The 20,011-nt window shown below is 38.5% G+C and overlaps 1 protein-coding gene across 1 annotated transcript in view; it reads left to right on the forward strand.

Annotated features, from left to right (window-relative positions):
- The window catches only part of fat3a (FAT atypical cadherin 3a), a 129,191-nt gene that overhangs the window by 85,698 nt on the left and 23,482 nt on the right, over positions 1-20,011 (forward strand). Inside the window, exons 10-20 of the mRNA XM_088427661.1 lie at positions 2,114-2,389; positions 4,153-4,363; positions 4,448-7,173; positions 7,269-8,640; positions 11,301-11,497; positions 11,677-11,830; positions 12,921-13,154; positions 13,951-14,343; positions 15,408-15,622; positions 16,281-16,418; positions 18,874-19,017. Coding sequence (XP_088283787.1) covers positions 2,114-2,389; positions 4,153-4,363; positions 4,448-7,173; positions 7,269-8,640; positions 11,301-11,497; positions 11,677-11,830; positions 12,921-13,154; positions 13,951-14,343; positions 15,408-15,622; positions 16,281-16,418; positions 18,874-19,017 — 6,060 coding nt within the window. The remainder of the gene's footprint in view (positions 1-2,113; positions 2,390-4,152; positions 4,364-4,447; positions 7,174-7,268; positions 8,641-11,300; positions 11,498-11,676; positions 11,831-12,920; positions 13,155-13,950; positions 14,344-15,407; positions 15,623-16,280; positions 16,419-18,873; positions 19,018-20,011) is intronic.

Below are 20,011 nucleotides of genomic sequence, written 5' to 3' on the forward strand. Positions count from 1 at the left end.
TGACCTAAATGAAAGTATAGTTATTTCATTTTCCTCGGAGAGGGTAAATGTTAAACAGAAATGTAAATATGTGATTCTTTTTCCATGTTGGAGGAGCAATGAGTACAAATGATACCGAGTAAACGCTCTAACTACTTCTATCGTTATTTTAATATTTTAGTCGAAGCTTTCGAGCGGCCCAAAAGAGAACTGGCTAACTTTTGGTTTACTCTGACTTCAAACTGCTATCATGGTAAATGTTTTTCATAAGCTTCATAAGCAAGTGTTATACTGTTACATAATATGAAAAAAAAAATACTGTCAGACATCTTTAATTTGCCTTTCATCTGCTTAGATAAGGGAATGGCGTGTAAGGACCTTTCTCCTTCCACTGTGCATTTTTTCCCACTTATATGCACACCTGTAAGACGGAATCAAGTCTCTCATATGGACATTCAGCGCTGCTACATGCCGCCAGGGAGAGCCTTGGCAGCTCAGCTACAGAAGGCTGACTGCCGCAGCACGATTTATATTTAGACTAACTGCCTGGCAGCTCTCCAGTCTGTTTCCTTCCACTTTTCGTTATGTTTTCTTTACAAATCTCAGGATCCAGTTTCTGAATGTGTGCAAAGTACATGTTGATGCTTTCCTCGCCTTGCAATTCATACCGCTGCTCCTGCTGCAATTTCAGTTTGGTTCGTTTATTTTGGATGAGCAGTCAGTCGGAGCGCAAACTGAGAGACTTTCGGGTCATGTCTTTTGCTTTTTTGCGTTTTCTTCCTAACTGTCTTAGAAGACAGAATCTTCATCAATTCCATTACCGAATGAAAGTAGCCAAAACAATACAGTGGATGACTTAATAAGTTACTCACTGTTGTGCTGGTTTTGCAAAAGTTGAAAAATGTTCATTTAGCGTGGCAGCGTGCTGCAATGGCATCTGTGCACAGCCCATCAGAGACATGGTGGGTAAAAGTATTTCTGACAGCAAAGAGATTTTGGCAGAATTTTTCAGTGACAACTTTAGAGAAATGAATAAAAGGAGAAAATGGAGGTATCAATAAATAATGTGCTGTCTGTCTTAGGTTCCTAACCTCTGGGACACAAGACAGCTGGGTGGTGGTGACAGCAAAAAATTCGAAAACAAAAAAACCTCATTATGAAATATGATGATACATAACGGTGAAAATAGAATACAGCAGACACACATGCTTTACGTCTGACACAAGTTCTCCTTCGCTCTGTGCTGTAAACTAAGCCACGGCTTTTCTGTTGTGACAGTGACCAAAAAAAAAAAAAACAAAGAACTGCATGTATTGCTGGGCTCCAGCCTAGCTTAATTCTAAGAGTAACACACTTAGAAAAATGCTCCAAAATCAAGGGGGAATATTTTACAGGGGATTTCATATTATTTCATCATATTTTTTTCCACATTATTTAGATGTTTGTCAGTGCCTAGGTAGTGTATTGCGGTTCAAAAATGTCTTGTGTTACAAATTTACACAATAAAAAAAGATCATGTGCAATATTTGTGAATCAGAGCTTTAGGGGCATCACAGTATTGCCTAATACTGTATATGCTAACTAGCTTGTTGCATTATAAACCTCTAGTTTGTTGCATTATAAACCTTATAGCAATGATGCACATCATCTTCTGATCTCTTATTTTTCTACATTGATCAAAAGTTGAATTATTTGGCTGCTGGGAACAAAAGGTGTAATTAAGGAAGTTGTTTTTGTAGAAATATGGACATCTGCCAAAAATGTATATGTATTTTGGTTTAGTGACTTAGTAAAAACTCGCTGGGCTATTTTTTTTTTCCGTCTTTCTACCAGCCCGTTGTTTTGTCTGATTCATTTTGTGCCTTGTAACTTATAATTGGTGACTCACAGTCTCACGCACTTAAACATTTTCCGGCACGATAAAATGCATTTGTGAATATTTATTTATTATATATACCACTTTTTTTTTTTTTTTTTGCTCCTCTAACCCATTTCTATTTCACTAGCTATTATCTTAAAACTGACAACAGAGCACCATCTAGAAATGTACAAAAAATCTTAAGTGGTTCATGAGGCTTCACCTTCTCATCACTGATCAATGGTGCTGATTCTACTCTCTGACTTTTGTCTCAAGGTTCACATCACTGTTACTGACAACAATGACAACGCTCCCATCTTCTCCCAGCCATTTTATGATGTCACAATTCCTGAGGACACACCTCCTGACACTGAAGTGGTTCAGGTCCTAGCATTGGACAGAGATGAATATCATCGGCTAAGTTACTCCTTGCAGAGTGCAATAGACCCAAACAGCATGCGCCTGTTTCGCATCCATCCCACCATGGGCACTCTCTACACAACCCAGAGTTTGGACCATGAGGCTTGTGCACAGCATATACTAACTGTTATGGTAAGTGATCTTCAGGTGGAGAAGAAGTGGCTCATGGAGTAGTCATGGCACTGTCCACCTGTTGAACTGATGTTATTGTCTTTTAAATGTTAGCAGTTAGTGTAAGAACAACATATAATGCTCATAATAACAGAATCTTACCAAAACAGAGTACTGTATTTTCCGCACTATAAGGCGCACCGGATTATAAGGCGCACCCCCAATTAATGACATATTTTAAAAATGATTCCATATGTATGGCGCACTGGATTATAAGTCGCACCTCCAAATAATGACATATTGTAAAAATGTTTCCATATATAAGGCGCACCGGATTATAAGGCGCACCCTCAATTAATGACATATTTTAAAACTTTTTCAATCACAATATAGTAATACTCAAAGTCATAACAATAATAACTCAAATAATAACTCTAAACTCTCAATTGCATAATAACTCAATGTCAATATGAGCAACATTGTTCAATTGTAAACACACAAAAGAAACAGGTAAAGCTTGCTTTATCACTTCATTCCCCATCTACGAATCCCAATCACAATAGTGATCCATATATAAGGGCCACCTGATTATAAGGCGCACCATCGGCTTTCTAAAAAAAAAATTCAAGCTTTTAGGTACGCTTTATAGTGTGAAAAATACGGTCATCAAGTCTCAAACAGGTCTTGTACAAATATGTTGTATTTGCAAGTACTCAACTTGGTCTCCAAGTAAAGAGCTGTGGAATAATCTGCTGTCATTTGCAAATATAGTTACAGTATATCCTATCCAGCATGAAAGCGCATGAATATATTGGCCATGAATGTTGAAGAGGAAGAATAACTCTTTTACTCCCATGACCAGACATCAAGTTGCTCATCATATTTGGGTTCTTTTCAGACTGATAAGGCCAACCTTCATTTTTGAGAGCAGACTTAAAAGGCAGAGCCATTGCCTTTTCTTGGATAACGGCAACATGCAAAAAACTGTAAAATGTTGTGGTTATGGTTGTGAGGAAAACTCCAGTGCAGGTAGAAGAGATCTACAGTGGTATATGATGCAGGAATATTTAGTGTTACATGTTGGATATGGCTGTTACTGAACAAAAAGCAAAGGGAAAGAAAGAATCACGGCGCAGAGTGCATGCGAGTAGGAGGCAGACTGGGAACATAATGCATGATATGGCAGACGAAGTACATCAGAATATGATCTTGAATTTTCTCAGTGATGGATACAACAAACTCATGAAAAGTGTTGACTCCTGGAAGTGTGTTGGTGTCCAAGACCGGTACGAGACAGAAAGCTGCTAATTGGAAGAATGGCATTCATCTGCTGGCTGGCTCCAACACGCCAGTGTCCAAACCTACAATTAACACATACCCACTTGCAGACGGGGGAAAGAGTTGGCACCCAGGATAGTGAGAAAAAAGGACCTGTTAATGAAATGCAAATATTGCAAAAAAAATACTGGTGACTTCTCAGACGCTCTTGAGTGTTTTGGTCTTAAAACCTTCATTTAAAAAAAAAAAAAAAAAAAACACATTAATGGAGTGAATGGTAAAAAATTAAAAATTTACACTGAATCTGAACAATATACATGGGAATTTAAATACACAGAAAGGATTAGTTGGTTTATACCAGAAGATGCTTAGATTTGGAAACCTGTCTGCAGAAATGTAATATTTATATGGGTGTACTTGTAGTCTTACTGTATAGTCCAACTAAATAGTAAAATCACTTTCTTCCCATTATTAATGCTAACTTTTGACAATGTGTTCTCCAACAGGTAAAAGACCAAGAATTCCCATACCGAAAGAACCTGGCCCGTGTGCTGGTAGAGGTGGAAGACATAAATGACCATGTACCGATATTTACTAGTGCACTGTATGAAGGTTCAGTCTATGAGTCAGCAGCAGTGGGATCAGCTGTTGTACAGGTGACTGCCTTGGACAAAGACAAAGGGAAGAATGGAGAACTTCACTACTCCATTGAATCAGGTTCGTGCACCGGAATATGTTTAATGTGCTTATAAATTGTTGTTGGTAAAATAATAAACCTTTTTTTTCTTTCTTTTCCAACAGGAAATATTGGAAATGCATTTCACATTGAGCCAGCTTTAGGAATCATCTCAGTTGCACGTGACCTTGACTTGTCAAGTATAGGCCATTACATACTGACAATCAGAGTCACAGACAATGGCTCCCCCTCTCTGTCCACAACCACAATCGTGCGTATTGCTGTAACCCTCTCCAACAATGCAGGTCCAAAGTTCCCTCAACCTGAGTACCAAGCTGACATCACAGAAAACGCAGTGATCGGGACCTCTGTCACCACAGTCAATGCGGTCGGTCAGTCCACGCTCACTTATGGTATCAAGCAAGGCAACGCCGACCGTGTTTTTCAGATAAACCAGTATAGTGGGGTAATTACAACTCAAAAATCACTGGACTATGAGTCTAGAGCATCTTATACTCTCACTGTTCAGGCTACCAACATGGCCGGCTTGGCCTCCAATGCAACACTTGTGATACAAGTTTTGGATGAAAATGATAACCCACCAGTGTTCAAGCAACTTCACTACCATGGCAGCATCAGCGAAGCTGCACCAGTGAACAGTCTAGTTTTAAACACAGAAGATTCCCCTCTCGTGATCAGGGCCACTGATGCTGATCACAACCAGAATGCTCTGCTCATTTATCAGATTGTGGAGGACACAGCAAAAACGATTTTCACAGTGGATTCAGGTACTGGCTCCATCAGGACCATTGCGAATCTTGACCACGAGACGTCCTCTATCTTCCACTTTCATGTTCAAGTCAGGGATAATGGCAGACCACAATTAACAGCAGACAGCCCAACTGAGGTCACGATACAAGTCATAGACACCAATGATTCACCACCTCGTTTCACACAGAGTACCTATGAAGCAGTCGTGCTTCTTCCCACCTATGTGGGAGTGGAAGCACTCCAGGTGTCAGCCGTGGACCCAGACAAACAGACGACAGGACTCATCTACTCTTTCACAGACGGCGCACAGGAACATTTTTCCATCAAACCCTCCAACGGTATTATAATTGTTAAAAACAACAGCTTTTCCAGAGAGCGTTTTCGCTTCAGTGTCAAAGTCTCGGATGGGAAATTCTCCACCACAGCTATCGTAACTATTCTTGTGCGAGAAGCTCTGGACTCCGGTCTAAGCTTCACTAATAAACTTTACACTTCCTCGATTCAAGAGAATGTGTCTAACATCACCAAGGTGGCTGTTGTCAATGCCGTCGGGAACCGTCTTAACGAACCACTGAAGTACACTTTGTTGAACCCTGGTAAACGCTTTAAAATCCGTCCAACTTCAGGAGTGATTCAAACTACCGGTTTACCATTTGACCGCGAAGAGCAAGAATTTTATGAACTGGTCGTCGAAGCAAGAAGGGAGCATGACCGTTTGCATGTAGCCAGAGTTATGGTCAAAGTCCAGGTGGAAGACATCAACGACAATGCCCCTATTTTTGTTGGACTTCCTTATTATGCTGCTGTTCAAGTAGAAGCTGAGCCGGGATCCCACATTTTTAGAGTCATGGCAGTTGATGGCGATAAAGGAATTAATGGAGAGGTGTCTTATTACCTCAAGGATGACCATGGCCATTTTGAAATTAATCGACAAACAGGCAATCTTAAACTCAAGAGGGCCTTTGAGTCTGACTTGTCAAACATGGAATACCTGATGGTGATATACGCCAGAGATGGTGGCTATCCACCTCTCTCTTCTACAATTGAATTTCCTATTACGGTTGTCAACAAAGCCATGCCGGTCTTTGACAAATCTTTTTATTCGGTGTCTGTTAGTGAGGACGTGACGGTGCATACACCTGTCCTGGGTATTAACGCAACTAGTCCTGAAGGTCAGAGTATCATTTACACGATCGTTGATGGAGATCCATCTCTTCAGTTTGACATTGGCTTTGACACTGGAGTCATTAGTGTCATCCATTCCTTGGACTATGAAAAAGCATCATATTATCATCTGACAATCAGAGCAACTGACTATTTAACCGGTGCCCGTTCTGAAGTTGATGTCAATGTTGCTATTCTGGATGTGAACGACAACGTGCCCATCTTCCAGAAAATGTCCTATTCTGTAGTTTTATCAGAAACAGCCGTGATTGGAACCCCAGCTCTTCAGGTAATCGCCACCGACAAAGACTCTGAGAAGAATAATGTTGTTCTTTACCAGATCTTATCTGATTCACACAACAACACAGACTATTTTCACATCGACAGTAGCAGTGGACTCATTTTGACTGCTCGTATGCTGGACTATGAACACGTACAGAAGTACGACTTCATCGTCAGAGCGACAGATAATGGATTCCCACCTTTAAGTAGTTACATGTCTGTCACAGTTGTGGTGAATGACACAAATGACAATCCGCCAGTTTTCAACCAGCTTCTTTATGAAGCCCATGTGAACGAGCTTGCACCAAAAGGTCAATTTGTAACCTGCGTCCAAGCCTCTGATGCGGACAATTCTGATTTCGACAAGCTGGAGTACAGTATTTTATCTGGAAATGAAAGAATGAACTTTGTGATGGCAAAAAAGACTGGAATCATCACTTTGTCCAGCCACAATAAAGAACGGATGGAATCTGTTTACAGTCTTAATGTTTCAGTATCAGATGGTGTTTTCACCAGCACTGCACAAGTTCACGTTAAAGTTTTGGGAGCAAACTTGTACAGCCCGATGTTTGGACAAAATGTATATGAAGCAGAGCTGAGAGAAAATGCTGCAGTGGGAACCAAAGTTATACAGGTAAGAATAACTCTCTTTAGTTAAATAATTCTTTCTCCTATTTTATTGCAATGGAAAAAGTACCTTGCATGTTTCTTTTCTTTTTTTTCTGAAAGGTAAAGGCAGCAGATGCGGATCCCGGCGTTTTTGGTCATATTGCTTACTCCTTCGTCAATGATGCGGGCAAGAACCAGTTCAGCATTGATGAAAGGGGCCAGATCACCACAGTGGAAAAACTGGATCGTGAGGACTCTGCGAATAAAGACATAGTATTGACTGTTCTCGCCCAAGACGCAGGTGGACGTGCTTCCTACTGCACAGTCCAAGTTGCGCTTTTGGACGACAATGATAATGCGCCGCATTTCAGTGCCACTGAATACAGAGCTTCTGTCAAATCTGATGTAGATACTGGGTTTTTAGTGATGCAGATTCAAGCCAGTGATCCTGATGACGGTACCAATGCCAGGGTTACCTATTCACTATACAGTGAGGCACACATCCCCGTGGCAGACGTTTTGGAGATTGATCCTGAAAATGGCTGGATGGTGACAAAAGGAAGCTTCAGTCATTTGAGGAATTCGGTGTTATCTTTTTTTGTAAAAGCTGTGGATGGTGGAAATCCAGTTCGCCACTCTATTGTGTCTGTTTACATACATGTGGTTTCCCCAGACTCCATCATTCCTTCATTTAGTCAACATTCATATGTATTCAGCATACCGGAGGACACACTGATAGGCTATGCTATTGGAATGGTCCGCCTTAACAATCCTCCTGGATATGACAAACCTTCAGCTTCATTTTCCCTGGTGAATGGAGATAACGGAGAAAACAACAAAGATGAGGCCTTTGTGATTGAAAAAGATACTGGTGTTATCAAGGTTGATAAGCTCTTGGACCACGAGTACATCAAAGTATACCACTTCAAAGTAATCGCCACTGTGCAACAGGCCAAACTGGATTCTGTAACTTCCGTTGACGTGAATGTTAAAGTACTAGACTTAAATGACAATAAGCCATCTTTTGAGGCCACCTCCTATGAAGCCACCGTTTTGGAAGGAATGCCAATCGGAACACGAGTTATTCAAGTCCAAGCGCATGACCCAGACTCAGCCGCAAACGGACAAGTTACATACAGTCTTGGGGACTTCATTCAGTCAGAGGTCGATTCCCATGCATTAAATGAAATGTTCAGTATGGACTCCAATGCGGGGTGGATTTCCACCCGCAAGAACCTGAACCATGAGTCCAACCCGTCATACACCTTTACAGTGATTGCCTCGGATCTGGGGGAGGCATTATCTCTTTCCAGCACTACCACTGTGACAGTGGCAGTATCAGACATCAATGACAACCCACCCGTTTTCTTGGAGCAACGGTATGTTGGGGCAGTAAACGAGAGTGACTCACCGGGAGAAGTGGTCGCTGTGCTGAACACGAGAGATGATGATAGCTCTGCCATCAACCGACAAGTCAGCTATCACATTACAGGTAAGCATTTGTTTTTAATTATTATTGTCGAATGAAAAAAAAGTATGTTAAGATAATGTTGACATTTCAGTTCTGCTTTCCTAATATGTGTATCAGGATAATCGTCTTTAAAGCCTATGATGATACAGAAATACCATGGCACTGATTTATTCGGTAACATTTTCACAGAGAACATTAGCTCTGAATGTTTGCGCTAAAATCCCAAGAAAGTCAAACAAATAACTAGCAGCAAAAAAGGCATCTGCAGTAAACTTTTGCCCCCCTGTAGCTATTGAATATATTGTATATTTGTGAGGTTATTCAAACATTCATTGAGGGCTTTCCCTGGAAACTTAATGAGTCCCATGCCATATTCTTTACCAAATGAAACAGAGTTTAATTTGTATGCTTAATTGGAGTGAGAACATTTAAAAGTAGACTCGCAATGAGAAATACAGTATACAGCATATTGAGGGCAACACAAACAATGAAAACTAATGAACGCAGTATTAGATCTGTACTTGATGAAATAGAATGTGTTAAATTCAAAGGATTACTTTCCTGATTGACAAATAAGATGGTAATTATGTTGAAAATCCCCATGAGATTGAAAGTAGCGCTACTGGGAGACAAGAGATAAAAGCTCTAATGAATAACTTTAGATGGAAGAAATTCATTCTCTTAATTACGTGGCAATGAGTGTCAACTAAAGAGGCACCTCAATATACTTGGCAGTTGAGAAGGAGAAATTTATCAGGGATTCTTTTATGTTACATTTTTCTTCCCTCAAAGTACTTCCCCATCACTAATATATATATATATATATATATATATATATATATATATATATATATATATTAGTGATGGGGAAATTAAGTGTCCTGAATCTAAACTTCTTGTGATTTTCCGATACTTTAATAAAGATAAAGGCTACTACAGTGGAATTGCATTTAATTTCCACATCATCTAGTTTTGTTCTAGAGGAGCAAAAATATATCAAAAGTGTTTCATTTACCTATTACAAGATATGAAGAGGTCAATGTAAAACAATTTTAGCAATCTTACATATTACTTTACCTTAAATCATCTTAGAAACAATATAAGCGTAACCAATTGTTTAACCTCATGAACTAGTGATGGGTGATGACAATTTTGTTTCTTTTTCGATCACTTGTTTCTGGGTTTCACCGGGGCTCAGGCGTTAGAGCAGGTTGTCCTGTAACCGAAAGGTCGGCCTTTCACATCCTACACGCTGAGTCATGTGTCGTTGTGTCCTTGGGCAAGATACCTCACCCTCCTCCAGCCCTCAGTGGTTGGTCGGAGGGGCCATCGCCACAAAATGGCAGCCATGTTTCCGTCATCCTGCCCCAGGGCAGCTATGGCTACACAACATATTTTACCACCACTCGTGTATGAATGTGTGAGTGCATGAATAATGTATTCATGGTAAAGTCTTTGAGTGTCCAGAAAAGCACTTTGCAAAAGTTATGCATTATCATTATTTTAAATTACACTGATCTTAGGCGGCAAATTTCTCCAATTTCTCCCCCAATAAAACACATGAAATTACTGACCATCTAACATCTATACTATGTTTTGTTTATGAATAGGCTTAGTCAGGATAAGCTATTCTTTTTGAAGGATATGTAAACGTCCAGGCACACTTGAAGTCTATCTGAACGTCAGACTAGCCACCATTAGTTTGTGTGGCAATTAAGTAGATATTAAATAAGTTCAAACAAAATTACATTTTAATTTGTTCATTAATTATTAATTAGGGTCCATTCGGAAATTCAACGTGACACCCTAACTAAACTATGAGGTTTGGAAGCTTCAGATAGTAGCACGCTGAACACCGAATTATAACAATCCACCTCCTGTATCATGGGAAACGGTGGTTCTTCATATCGTAATGAAAAACTATTTTAATATTTAATATGTTAATTTGACTCTAGTAATGAATAATCATGATTTGAACACTAGAGGCTCTACTAGAATGAAATATGAAACGTTTGAAATAGAAAAATGAGCCAGTCACTATGATTAGCATTTTCCACATATCATAATGGAAAACTCCCAAAATGTGCCTGCAAACCTCCTTTATTTCAAACCCCTTTTTTGTATGGAATTGTTCAAATGTATACATTAGGATCCTTTGGTTGGAATTTTGTAATTTATTGTTGCTAAAATGACAAGCTCAAACTTTTTATCATTATTCGTAGCCTGGATTTAAATTAAGATTCAAGGAGAATTATTGTCACATGTATAGCAATATACCACACACCGGATTATGCTGTAAAACATAAATGTGGTGGATTGTTTTGTTAAAGCTTTAACTATGGAAAATAATGATTTAACTCAATTTTACTGATTTCTTGTGACAGCCTTAGAACCAAACTTAAGAGGAGAGTCACCGACACAAAGGCAGACAAAGATGGACATTATCATTGGAGAGAGAAAAAAAAAAGTGCAATGTCAAATTTGAGCACAATGTTAAAAAATGTGGACAATGTTGACTGACAGTTTAATTTTATCACTTTGCAGGATTCGTGATAAATAATGAACTAGAATAAATTAATGTTCAGAATATTTGCCTGTATAGCCTAATCAGTTGTCATTATCAAAGCAGAAATTGCAAAACTGACAGCAACTTAATTGCACTGTTTCTCTACGTTTTCCAGGTGGGAATTATCGTGGCGTGTTTGCGCTGGGTCTCGTTCAGGGTGAATGGAAAATGTACGTGAAAGGGCTGCTGGACAGAGAGGAACGTAACCTCTACATTTTAAATGTCACTGCGAGCGATGGACTATTTGTTTCCCAAGCAACCGTGGAGGTCACAGTGATGGACGCCAATGATAACAAACCCATCTGTGACCAGGTGACTATTAAGCTTGCTCTTGGCCCACTGTTGTTTTGTTTTTTTATACACCAGATTTGGATTCATCAGAGGGCTATAAATTATTTCAGACTGAATGGAGCAAGCCGGTGTCAAAGCTTGATAAATTATTTAATCCGAGGACCGTGTGTCTGAGTGTGTTTGTGAATGTATGTCCACAGGCACTCTATACTGCATCCGTTCCAGAAAATATCCCTGTGAATAGTGTGCTGCTAAAGGTCGGTGCTACTGATAAAGATGTGGGCATCAGTTCTTGGATTCAGTACTCCTTGCACGGCCTTGGATCCCATGACTTCACAATGGACCCGGACACTGGTATGAAGGAAACATATATATATATATATACCCATTCTAAATCTGCTGGGCTAGTCCTTGTTTAATTAATTTTACAGACCTGTGCAAAGCATTACAGTGTTATGCATTTAAAAAAGGAGTTTTCCAATCAAAGCTCCCATATTTCCTTTTGCATGAGAGGCACAGTTTTTGACATGATTCAAAATAAACATATTTGCTTGACTTTAGGCAGGGTAGTAATAAAAATGATCATAATACAATAATGCAGTCAGTTAATTGAGTTCTACAGTGATTCAGAGATAGAGCCTTTTTTTTTTTCACCCAAATATAATCCGTGTAAATGTTTACTTTCTTCTTCATTTTCCATTCAGCGATATTCTTGAGTTTGTTTGCTTGAATGCAGCGTTGTTTTTTAGTCTGTTTTGGGTGACTTCATGTGGCAGCAGTACAAGTCACACAAGCCTGTTTGTGTGGACAAACACATTTCCTGAAGCCCTATAGGGATCACTAGAATTTGGCTACATTTCCGTAAAGACATGGCCTATATACACAAATAGTTATTGTATTTCCCGGACTATCAGCTGCTACTTTTTTCCCAGGCTTTCAAACTTATCATGTTTTTTTTTTGTTTTGTTTTGTTGTTTTTTTTTTAATAGTGACAAGCTTCAATCCATCACTAGTTTTACCCAGTCTTCTCTCATTTGACCAATGAATTGACCAAATTCATCACAGAGGACCAATGAAACCGTGTTTAGCATTTTTTGTTTTAATTATGGTCAACCAATTTCCCAAACAGGCGAAACGACACTTGCACCAGTACAAAATTCCGTGTGCCATTTTTATACCTAATCGCAACGGCGACATCTCCAACGATACAGCTGTAGACCTATACTATAGATTAAACATACTTAGAACATACGTTTGCTTTTTGTATCCAGTGTATATTTTCTGTTTGCACTGTATGTGATATGAAACTATAACTAATTTGTGGTAGTGAGTAAAATAGTTAACATCTTGCTAGCTTTTCATTATGCTCCCTTCATACAATGCACCTCATCCTTTGCTTCAATTCGTTATTCTTACACATCCTGTTAATAACTTCATTAATCAGGTGAGATGAAGTCATCTGTGGCTCTGGATCGAGAGGTGACACCTAACTACTGGCTGGTTGCTCTGGCAACTGATGGCGGTGGGCTGTGGTGCCGTGCTGAGGTGTGGGTGGAAGTGACAGATGTGAATGACAACCCGCCAGTCTTTACCCTGCCACATTACACCGCGAGTGTATATGAAGACACTGCCACCAAAGCCCTTCTCACTCGCATCCAAGCCATAGACCCCGATGAAGGTGATGTGTTTCATTTTAATAGTGGAAGCTCAAAAATACTACCGCGTGTCAAGTTCTTCTTTTCAGTTTTTCCTAAATCAAATCAACTTTGACAGCAAAATGTGAAGTCCTGGTTTGATATGCATACCATTGTAATACTTAACCCTTGTGGCATTATGTTACAAATAATGGAAATTCCTCAGATTTTTTTATATCACTAAAAAACAAACAAAAAAAACACTAGGGAGCTGAAATTTCCAGCAGATGATGTCAAATTTCAAAATTCGACAGTTCTGACATTTCTATGTGATTGCAGCTGGACATGCCAGATTTTGTGTGCAAAATAATGATTGTCCAAATTTTGGACCATATAAATCCATTATAATTACAATTTTTGAGATGCTTTTTAGGAGGATTTTCCTGCAATTTTTGCAACATTCCATTGGGCGGCGGTCAAACTATGTCAGCAAACATGCAATCCTATCTTGACTTGTGTTTCACCCCAAGACAGAAGGTGGCGGTAGAGACCAGTTGATGGCTATGTCTGAAGTGTAATCACGTCACAGACTACAAAGACAGACCTTACCATTTTTCATTTTTTTTGTGGGTGTTAAAATATTTAACCTACATGGATAGAACTGATGCCACTGAACAATTTGTGTGGTTGAAGGAAAAAATATTGATAAATAACTTGAATTGTTATGTCTGAAAGCATTTGCAAAATTAGGAAACAAATGCAATGCAATGAAGTACATTTTTTTTTTTTTTTTATCATGCATGTTGGAAATAACCAATGCTACTTGTTTTGTCCGCGCAGCTGGTCCGGGACGTACTGTCGTCTACTCCTTAGCGGACTCTGCCGATGATTCCTTCTCAATCGACAAGTCAACGGGCATCGTGGTCCTCGAACGCATCCTCGACAGAGAGATTCAGCCTTCTTATCTGATAAAAGTCCGTGCATCAGATCAGGGTTCACCTGTTCCTCTATCGTCATTGGTCAACGTGACAATCACGGTGTTGGACATAAATGACAACCCGCCAGTCTTTGAACGCCGCGATCAGTTGGTGACCATCCCAGAGGATGTGACGGTGGGCACCAAGATGCTCACAGTGTACGCTGCCAGCAAGGACATAGGGACCAATGCTGAGATAACCTACAGTATACGTTCAGGAAATGAGCATGGGAAGTTCAGTATTCATTCTCTTTCTGGTGAGTATGACAACATTGTTGTTGGTATTGTGTCCCATGAGAAAGTGTACTGTGGGACCCACATTCTATATCATGCTATGCTTATCCACCAACATTGTGCACATTTTTTTTCCAATGTCATTTCACATTTTCCAAAACCAATCTGATGTATATTTTTCCAAGGGATTCTGTATGATTTCATTCCATTCAATATCATTCCAGATCATTAAAGACCATTATATCTATTTCCAACCGGTTCCATATCATTCCAAATTGTTTTCATTTCATTCAATATTTCTCAAGATTTCATTTCATTCAATATTCCAAATGATTTCATATCATTCTATTTCAAAATGATTTTATATTTTCCTAAATGATTCCATATAATTGAATATAAGTGAATTCCTTTTATTTCATATCACTCTGCATAATTTAATTCATTAGCATTCATTCACAAGCATTCAAGTTTTTTACACTCCATATCGTTACCATGATTTCCTTTCATACAATATCATTCGACATAATCAATAACTAATCTATATATTTTCGAGTGATTCTATATCATTGTTTTGATGTAATTCAATATATTTTCTCACGATTTACATCATTCAATTCCAAAAGCATTTCATAGCTTTCCAATTAACTCCAGATCATCAATATAATTCCTCATGACTTATTTTCATCATTTCACATGATTTATTGTTGTTCTTCATCATTCCACATAAGTCTACATCATTCAAAGCCCTTCTATATTTTTCCAAATGATTTCATATGGCTTTCCTTAATTTGATTTGATTCAAGATCATTTCACATGATTTTACATCATTCAAAGTCAAGCTATGTATTTTAAACTATTCTACATCATTCAGTACACTTCCGTTATTCCATTTCATCAAATATCCTTTTCCATGATTTCAGTTCATTCCATATGATCCCATATTTTTCCGCTCAGCATTTTAACATTCACACACAGCTTTTCCAGAAATTGCATTTTCTTGTTAAATTTTTAATGCGTATGTACTGCAATGTATCATACTCACCAATCCTTTTGATTTTTTTTTTTTTTTCTGCTCTCCTCCCTACAGGCGCCATTATAGTTGCCCAGTCACTGGACTATGAAAGTTGCAAGGACTATTTCTTAACAGTGGAGGCTCGAGATGGGGGTACGCCTCCTTTGAGCGCCATCACTACAGTGAACATAAATGTAACAGATGTCAATGATAATGCTCCCATGTTCGGCCGTGACCTCTATACGACTGTTGTGTCAGAGGATGCCACCATTGGAGAGTCTGTTGTACAGGTAGGTTCCAATCCATAGATGCGTCATTCATGACCTTTTGAAGACACCGTGATTAATCCCTCCCCCATTATCATGACATTTCAAGTACTACTGTAGTAGATTCAGATCGAATTTTGACAGCAACTGAAATTTTCCATGGGGAAATGTAACCTTTATGAATGCAAGTAGGATGGTTGGTTACTGCTGAGCATGTCTGCCTCGCGGTTGAGACATCCTAATGGTTGAAATCCACATTAGCATTAGTTGAACTCATACATTCTTTTGCAGGCCAGACGACTTTTTTTTCACAAACGTTATACGAATCATTTTTTATGATTAAATAATGATGACAAAATTACAGGTGAGTGCTGCTAGCATATAAGTGTACAATTCAGCAAGTCGAATTTCTTATCTGTCAATAATTATAATAATATGTTATACTTCATCATCATTTGATGCAATGAGCATACACGTTTTATTCAAGTTTTATTCGAGAGAAAAATAGAATGACATCCAAGATAATTCAACGTATTGATCCCTAGAGCAGGAAATCAAGAGTGTGAAACCAAATAGTGTAAATCCCTGAAACCTGGCATTTGAATCAAAAGGCTGATATTTCCATTTTAATGTGCATGTGTGTGTATCCACGCATGTGTTTGCGTGCGCGTGTGTTTTGCAGCTGGTAGCAGAGGATATGGACAGTCAGCTGAATGGGGCCATCCTCTACTCCATTGTGAGTGGGGACCGAGACAACCAATTCTTCATTGACCCACTCAGCGGCATCGTGAAGGTCAACAAGCATCTGGACCGTGAGACGGTGAGGGCGCACCAACACACACATGCATAAAATCCAATGAAATCGCTTAATATCTTTACTAAGAAAAATCAATTGAAGAGCCCTGAGAAAAAATGGGCCCAAATCTGATCTCTGTCTGATCAAATCCTCTGAGCTGTCTAAATGCTTCTGTAAACAGCCAATGAGAAGTGTGAAAAGTGGATGAATCCCGAAGCGGATGGCAATTATTCACACACAAGAAACCCAGACGCACAATTATCCTGAAAGTCTCACACGTGAGCTCAGTCAATTTTAGCGTGAATATTTCCTGCCTCCTCCATGCAGTTGTTTTCTCACCCTTCGCATTGTACGACTCCTATTGAAAACTTCAGTCAGACTAAGATTCTAATCATAAAGTATTCATGATCGTAGCGCATGAGCCATCTGACTGTAGGTTGAAGTTGGGTGGGTGGGATCAAAGCTTTATGCTGATGAAAGTGTTTTAGGGGTTTTCATACACTGACTGAGAAGTGGTTCGTGTGTGTTTGGGAGAGAGAGAGAGCGAGAGAGAGAGAGGGCAAAATCACCATGCTTTTTTTCCCCATGGGTGTCAGATGTTAGTGTTTACCTGTTTTCACCTCTGATTTACTTTCATCACTTGCCTCCCTTCCACCGCTCTCTCGCCCTGACTGTGTTTCTGCCTCTCCTAAACAGACCAGAGATGTGAACAAATGTGTTTTTAAATTTGGGGTGTTATCCTATTTCTCAAATTATATTGCTGCTGCATTGGTATTTCTCTTCATTGTACTTCATTAGGACTCTTTTTTTTAAATTTTGCAGTGCAACAAAAATAAACAAAAGAATACCCTGCTCTCTGGGGCACTGCAACATATTAGAAAAACAAGCTGTGCGTGTGAGCATGTGTGCGGATTCCCCTTATTAAAAAAAATCCCTCATTATTACAACGAGGAAATAAACAAGCCACTCCAGGTTGGAGTTAAGGTACATACAATAAATATGTTTCTCAGATATTATTGCTTAGCCTAATCTGGAAATACAAAATATCCACTTTGATCCCAAAGTATTTGAACAACAACATTTATGTTAGAAAAAAAAAAAAACAACAACAACTAAAACACTTGTTGCTGAAAACAATGTTTATAGTATAGGGCAGCTACTCACTGGAACGAGTTACCCTGTACTCTTAAAACAAAACAAAAAAAACCTAATAATAAACTAAACTAAATAAAAATAAACTATAAAAAAATTGTCTCAAGGTTGAGCTAGTGAAAAGTGTCTTAGGTTGTCAAATTTTGTATTTAGTTAATTATAATCACATTGAGCATTTATAAATGCAGGCAGCCTACATTGTTGAGTTTTTTTTTAATATATATACTCATATATATATATATATATATATATATATATATATATATATATATATATATATATATATATATATATATATATATATATATATATATATATATACATATATATATATAAAAGGCAGGGTATTGGGTCTTAAAAGTGTATTGCGATATATTGCAATATAGCAAAGGCATATTGCATCACAAGTTGCAATATATTGGGCAATGTTTGGTAAAAAAAAAAAAAAAAAAATCTATTGCATATACAGTATATTAAAATGTCTGAAAAGTGCAGAAGTGGAGTACGTGAAGGCACATCCTAGACTATTGATTGACATTTGTGGGAGAGACGTGGGGCGGAGCGACAAAATGTTTTCTTCTTCCTAGGATATGGAACTGACATTTTGGAGCATCCTGAACATTTTTGAATAGCAACCTCATTTGAATATAATTGCAAATATTTTCTTTTATTAAGTACGGAAACACTTTTGAAAAGTCAAACATGATTACTCCACATTGGCAGTTCCACACTTTCATACTTGGTGTGGCCTAACAGCAAATAATTGTGAACTACTTGTTTACAGCAAAACATATGACACACCCCGCCCCAAAAAAAAATATTGATCGCCGCTGTTTTGATAAGTTTGGAGGGGACTAGTTAAATGGCCACACTACCTTGTATTAAGGATGAGGATACTCTAATGGGCGGTAGTAGAACAGCTGCTTCTGCCTTTAGGGATTCTTGTCAGAGTGGTATTGATTTAACATCAGTTATCTAATTTAGGAGGTAATTTGCGATTGTGAGGAGCTGCGCTACATCATACTGTGTACCCATCTTGTTTTGCTAATTAAGGTAACAATAATATCTGAAACATTGCTCAATTTGAAGCAATGCATCTCTATCCCACATCTCGCTACGACCAAAATATAAAAACCTCTACGACAGTTGTATTTTTATTTTTTTTTTCCGGGAAGAATTTAGAATAGAATGTTTGTCTTAGATCTTAGATCTTATGAGCTGTCTACTTTTTGGGCAGGATTTTGAGATAACACAGCTAAATAGTTTGGGTTCAAATGTACTTGCCTACTTTTATAAATAGTAAAGACATTTTTTTTTTGCCACTTAGGTTCCTGGCTATTCATTGGCCATCAGAGCCCTGGATAGTGGAATCCCGCCTCTGTCCTCCACTGCCACTGTCAAGATTGACATCTCTGACATCAATGATAATCCGCCTACCTTCTCACCTGCCAACCTCACCACTGTCATTCAGGTAAAGGCCATGTTGACAAAAACACATTTAGACTTAGATTTTCTTTAACGTTTATGATTTCATTGAAATAGTGTTAGGAAAGAAGCCAGTGGTGCTGCCTGTCAGTTCGGCAGTAATAAGGTTGCTGATGCATGATGATAGCTCACCGGGGAAGTGGGTGATATTATTTATGCCCTAAAATATGCCTGTCAGGTAATATTTCCTCCCAGGATGTTTCGGGTTCCTAACGCCCCATAAATTAAACGGTTTAGTACATCCTGTGACGCATGTATAAAACACAACCTCGGAGGTGCACTCGCAGAAAGCGTCTCGGTTAAAATTCTGAAAATCTCTTCATACACCTCAGTGTGTTGTTCACAATCATCCTGTGTTTAGTAATCAGAGTCATTTGATGTGATGTAATGTAACATGGTTTGCTATTCCAATCTGCGTTTCTCAAGCCAGCTAGTTGAATTGATTATTTCAGTCGTTCGATTCAAAATAAAATACAGTACCAGGCAAAAGTTTTGAGATACTGTATATTCACATTCGAATAACCTCTAGGTCATAAAACATTATCCATATCATAAAGCTGAAAAACACACCAAGACGTGCAAATTTGTTATTTGAGCGGTCTCCACTTTCAGTAATCTCAATGATTAACCATCAGTATATCACCATGATGCTGATGACTTAATAATAAAAATAATCAGGAGTTTTGTAAACAATAGAAAAAAAAAAGACTAAATTAGAAGGTGTTTCCAAACTATATTTGAAACAAAAATATTTCAAAGTGAATGACTTGCCATTCAGGGAACTAGAATATTTGACAAAGTCTATTTTTATGGACTCATTGTCGCACTTGCAATTCAAAAACCAGCCAAACTTTCCTGAACTTTAAATGGTCTCCAAGTCTGTTTTAGAAGCCCCTGCAATCATGGGGAAAAGTGCTGACTGTTGTCTGGAAGACAAGTTATTGACAGCCTCCAAAAGGAAGGCGAGCCAGGTTATAGCT

The sequence above is a fragment of the Hippichthys cyanospilos genome, chromosome 11, assembly GCF_059441005.1.
Source record: "Hippichthys cyanospilos isolate Australia breed blue-spotted pipefish chromosome 11, RoL_Hcya_1.0, whole genome shotgun sequence".
Classification (NCBI taxonomy): domain Eukaryota; kingdom Metazoa; phylum Chordata; class Actinopteri; order Syngnathiformes; family Syngnathidae; genus Hippichthys; species Hippichthys cyanospilos.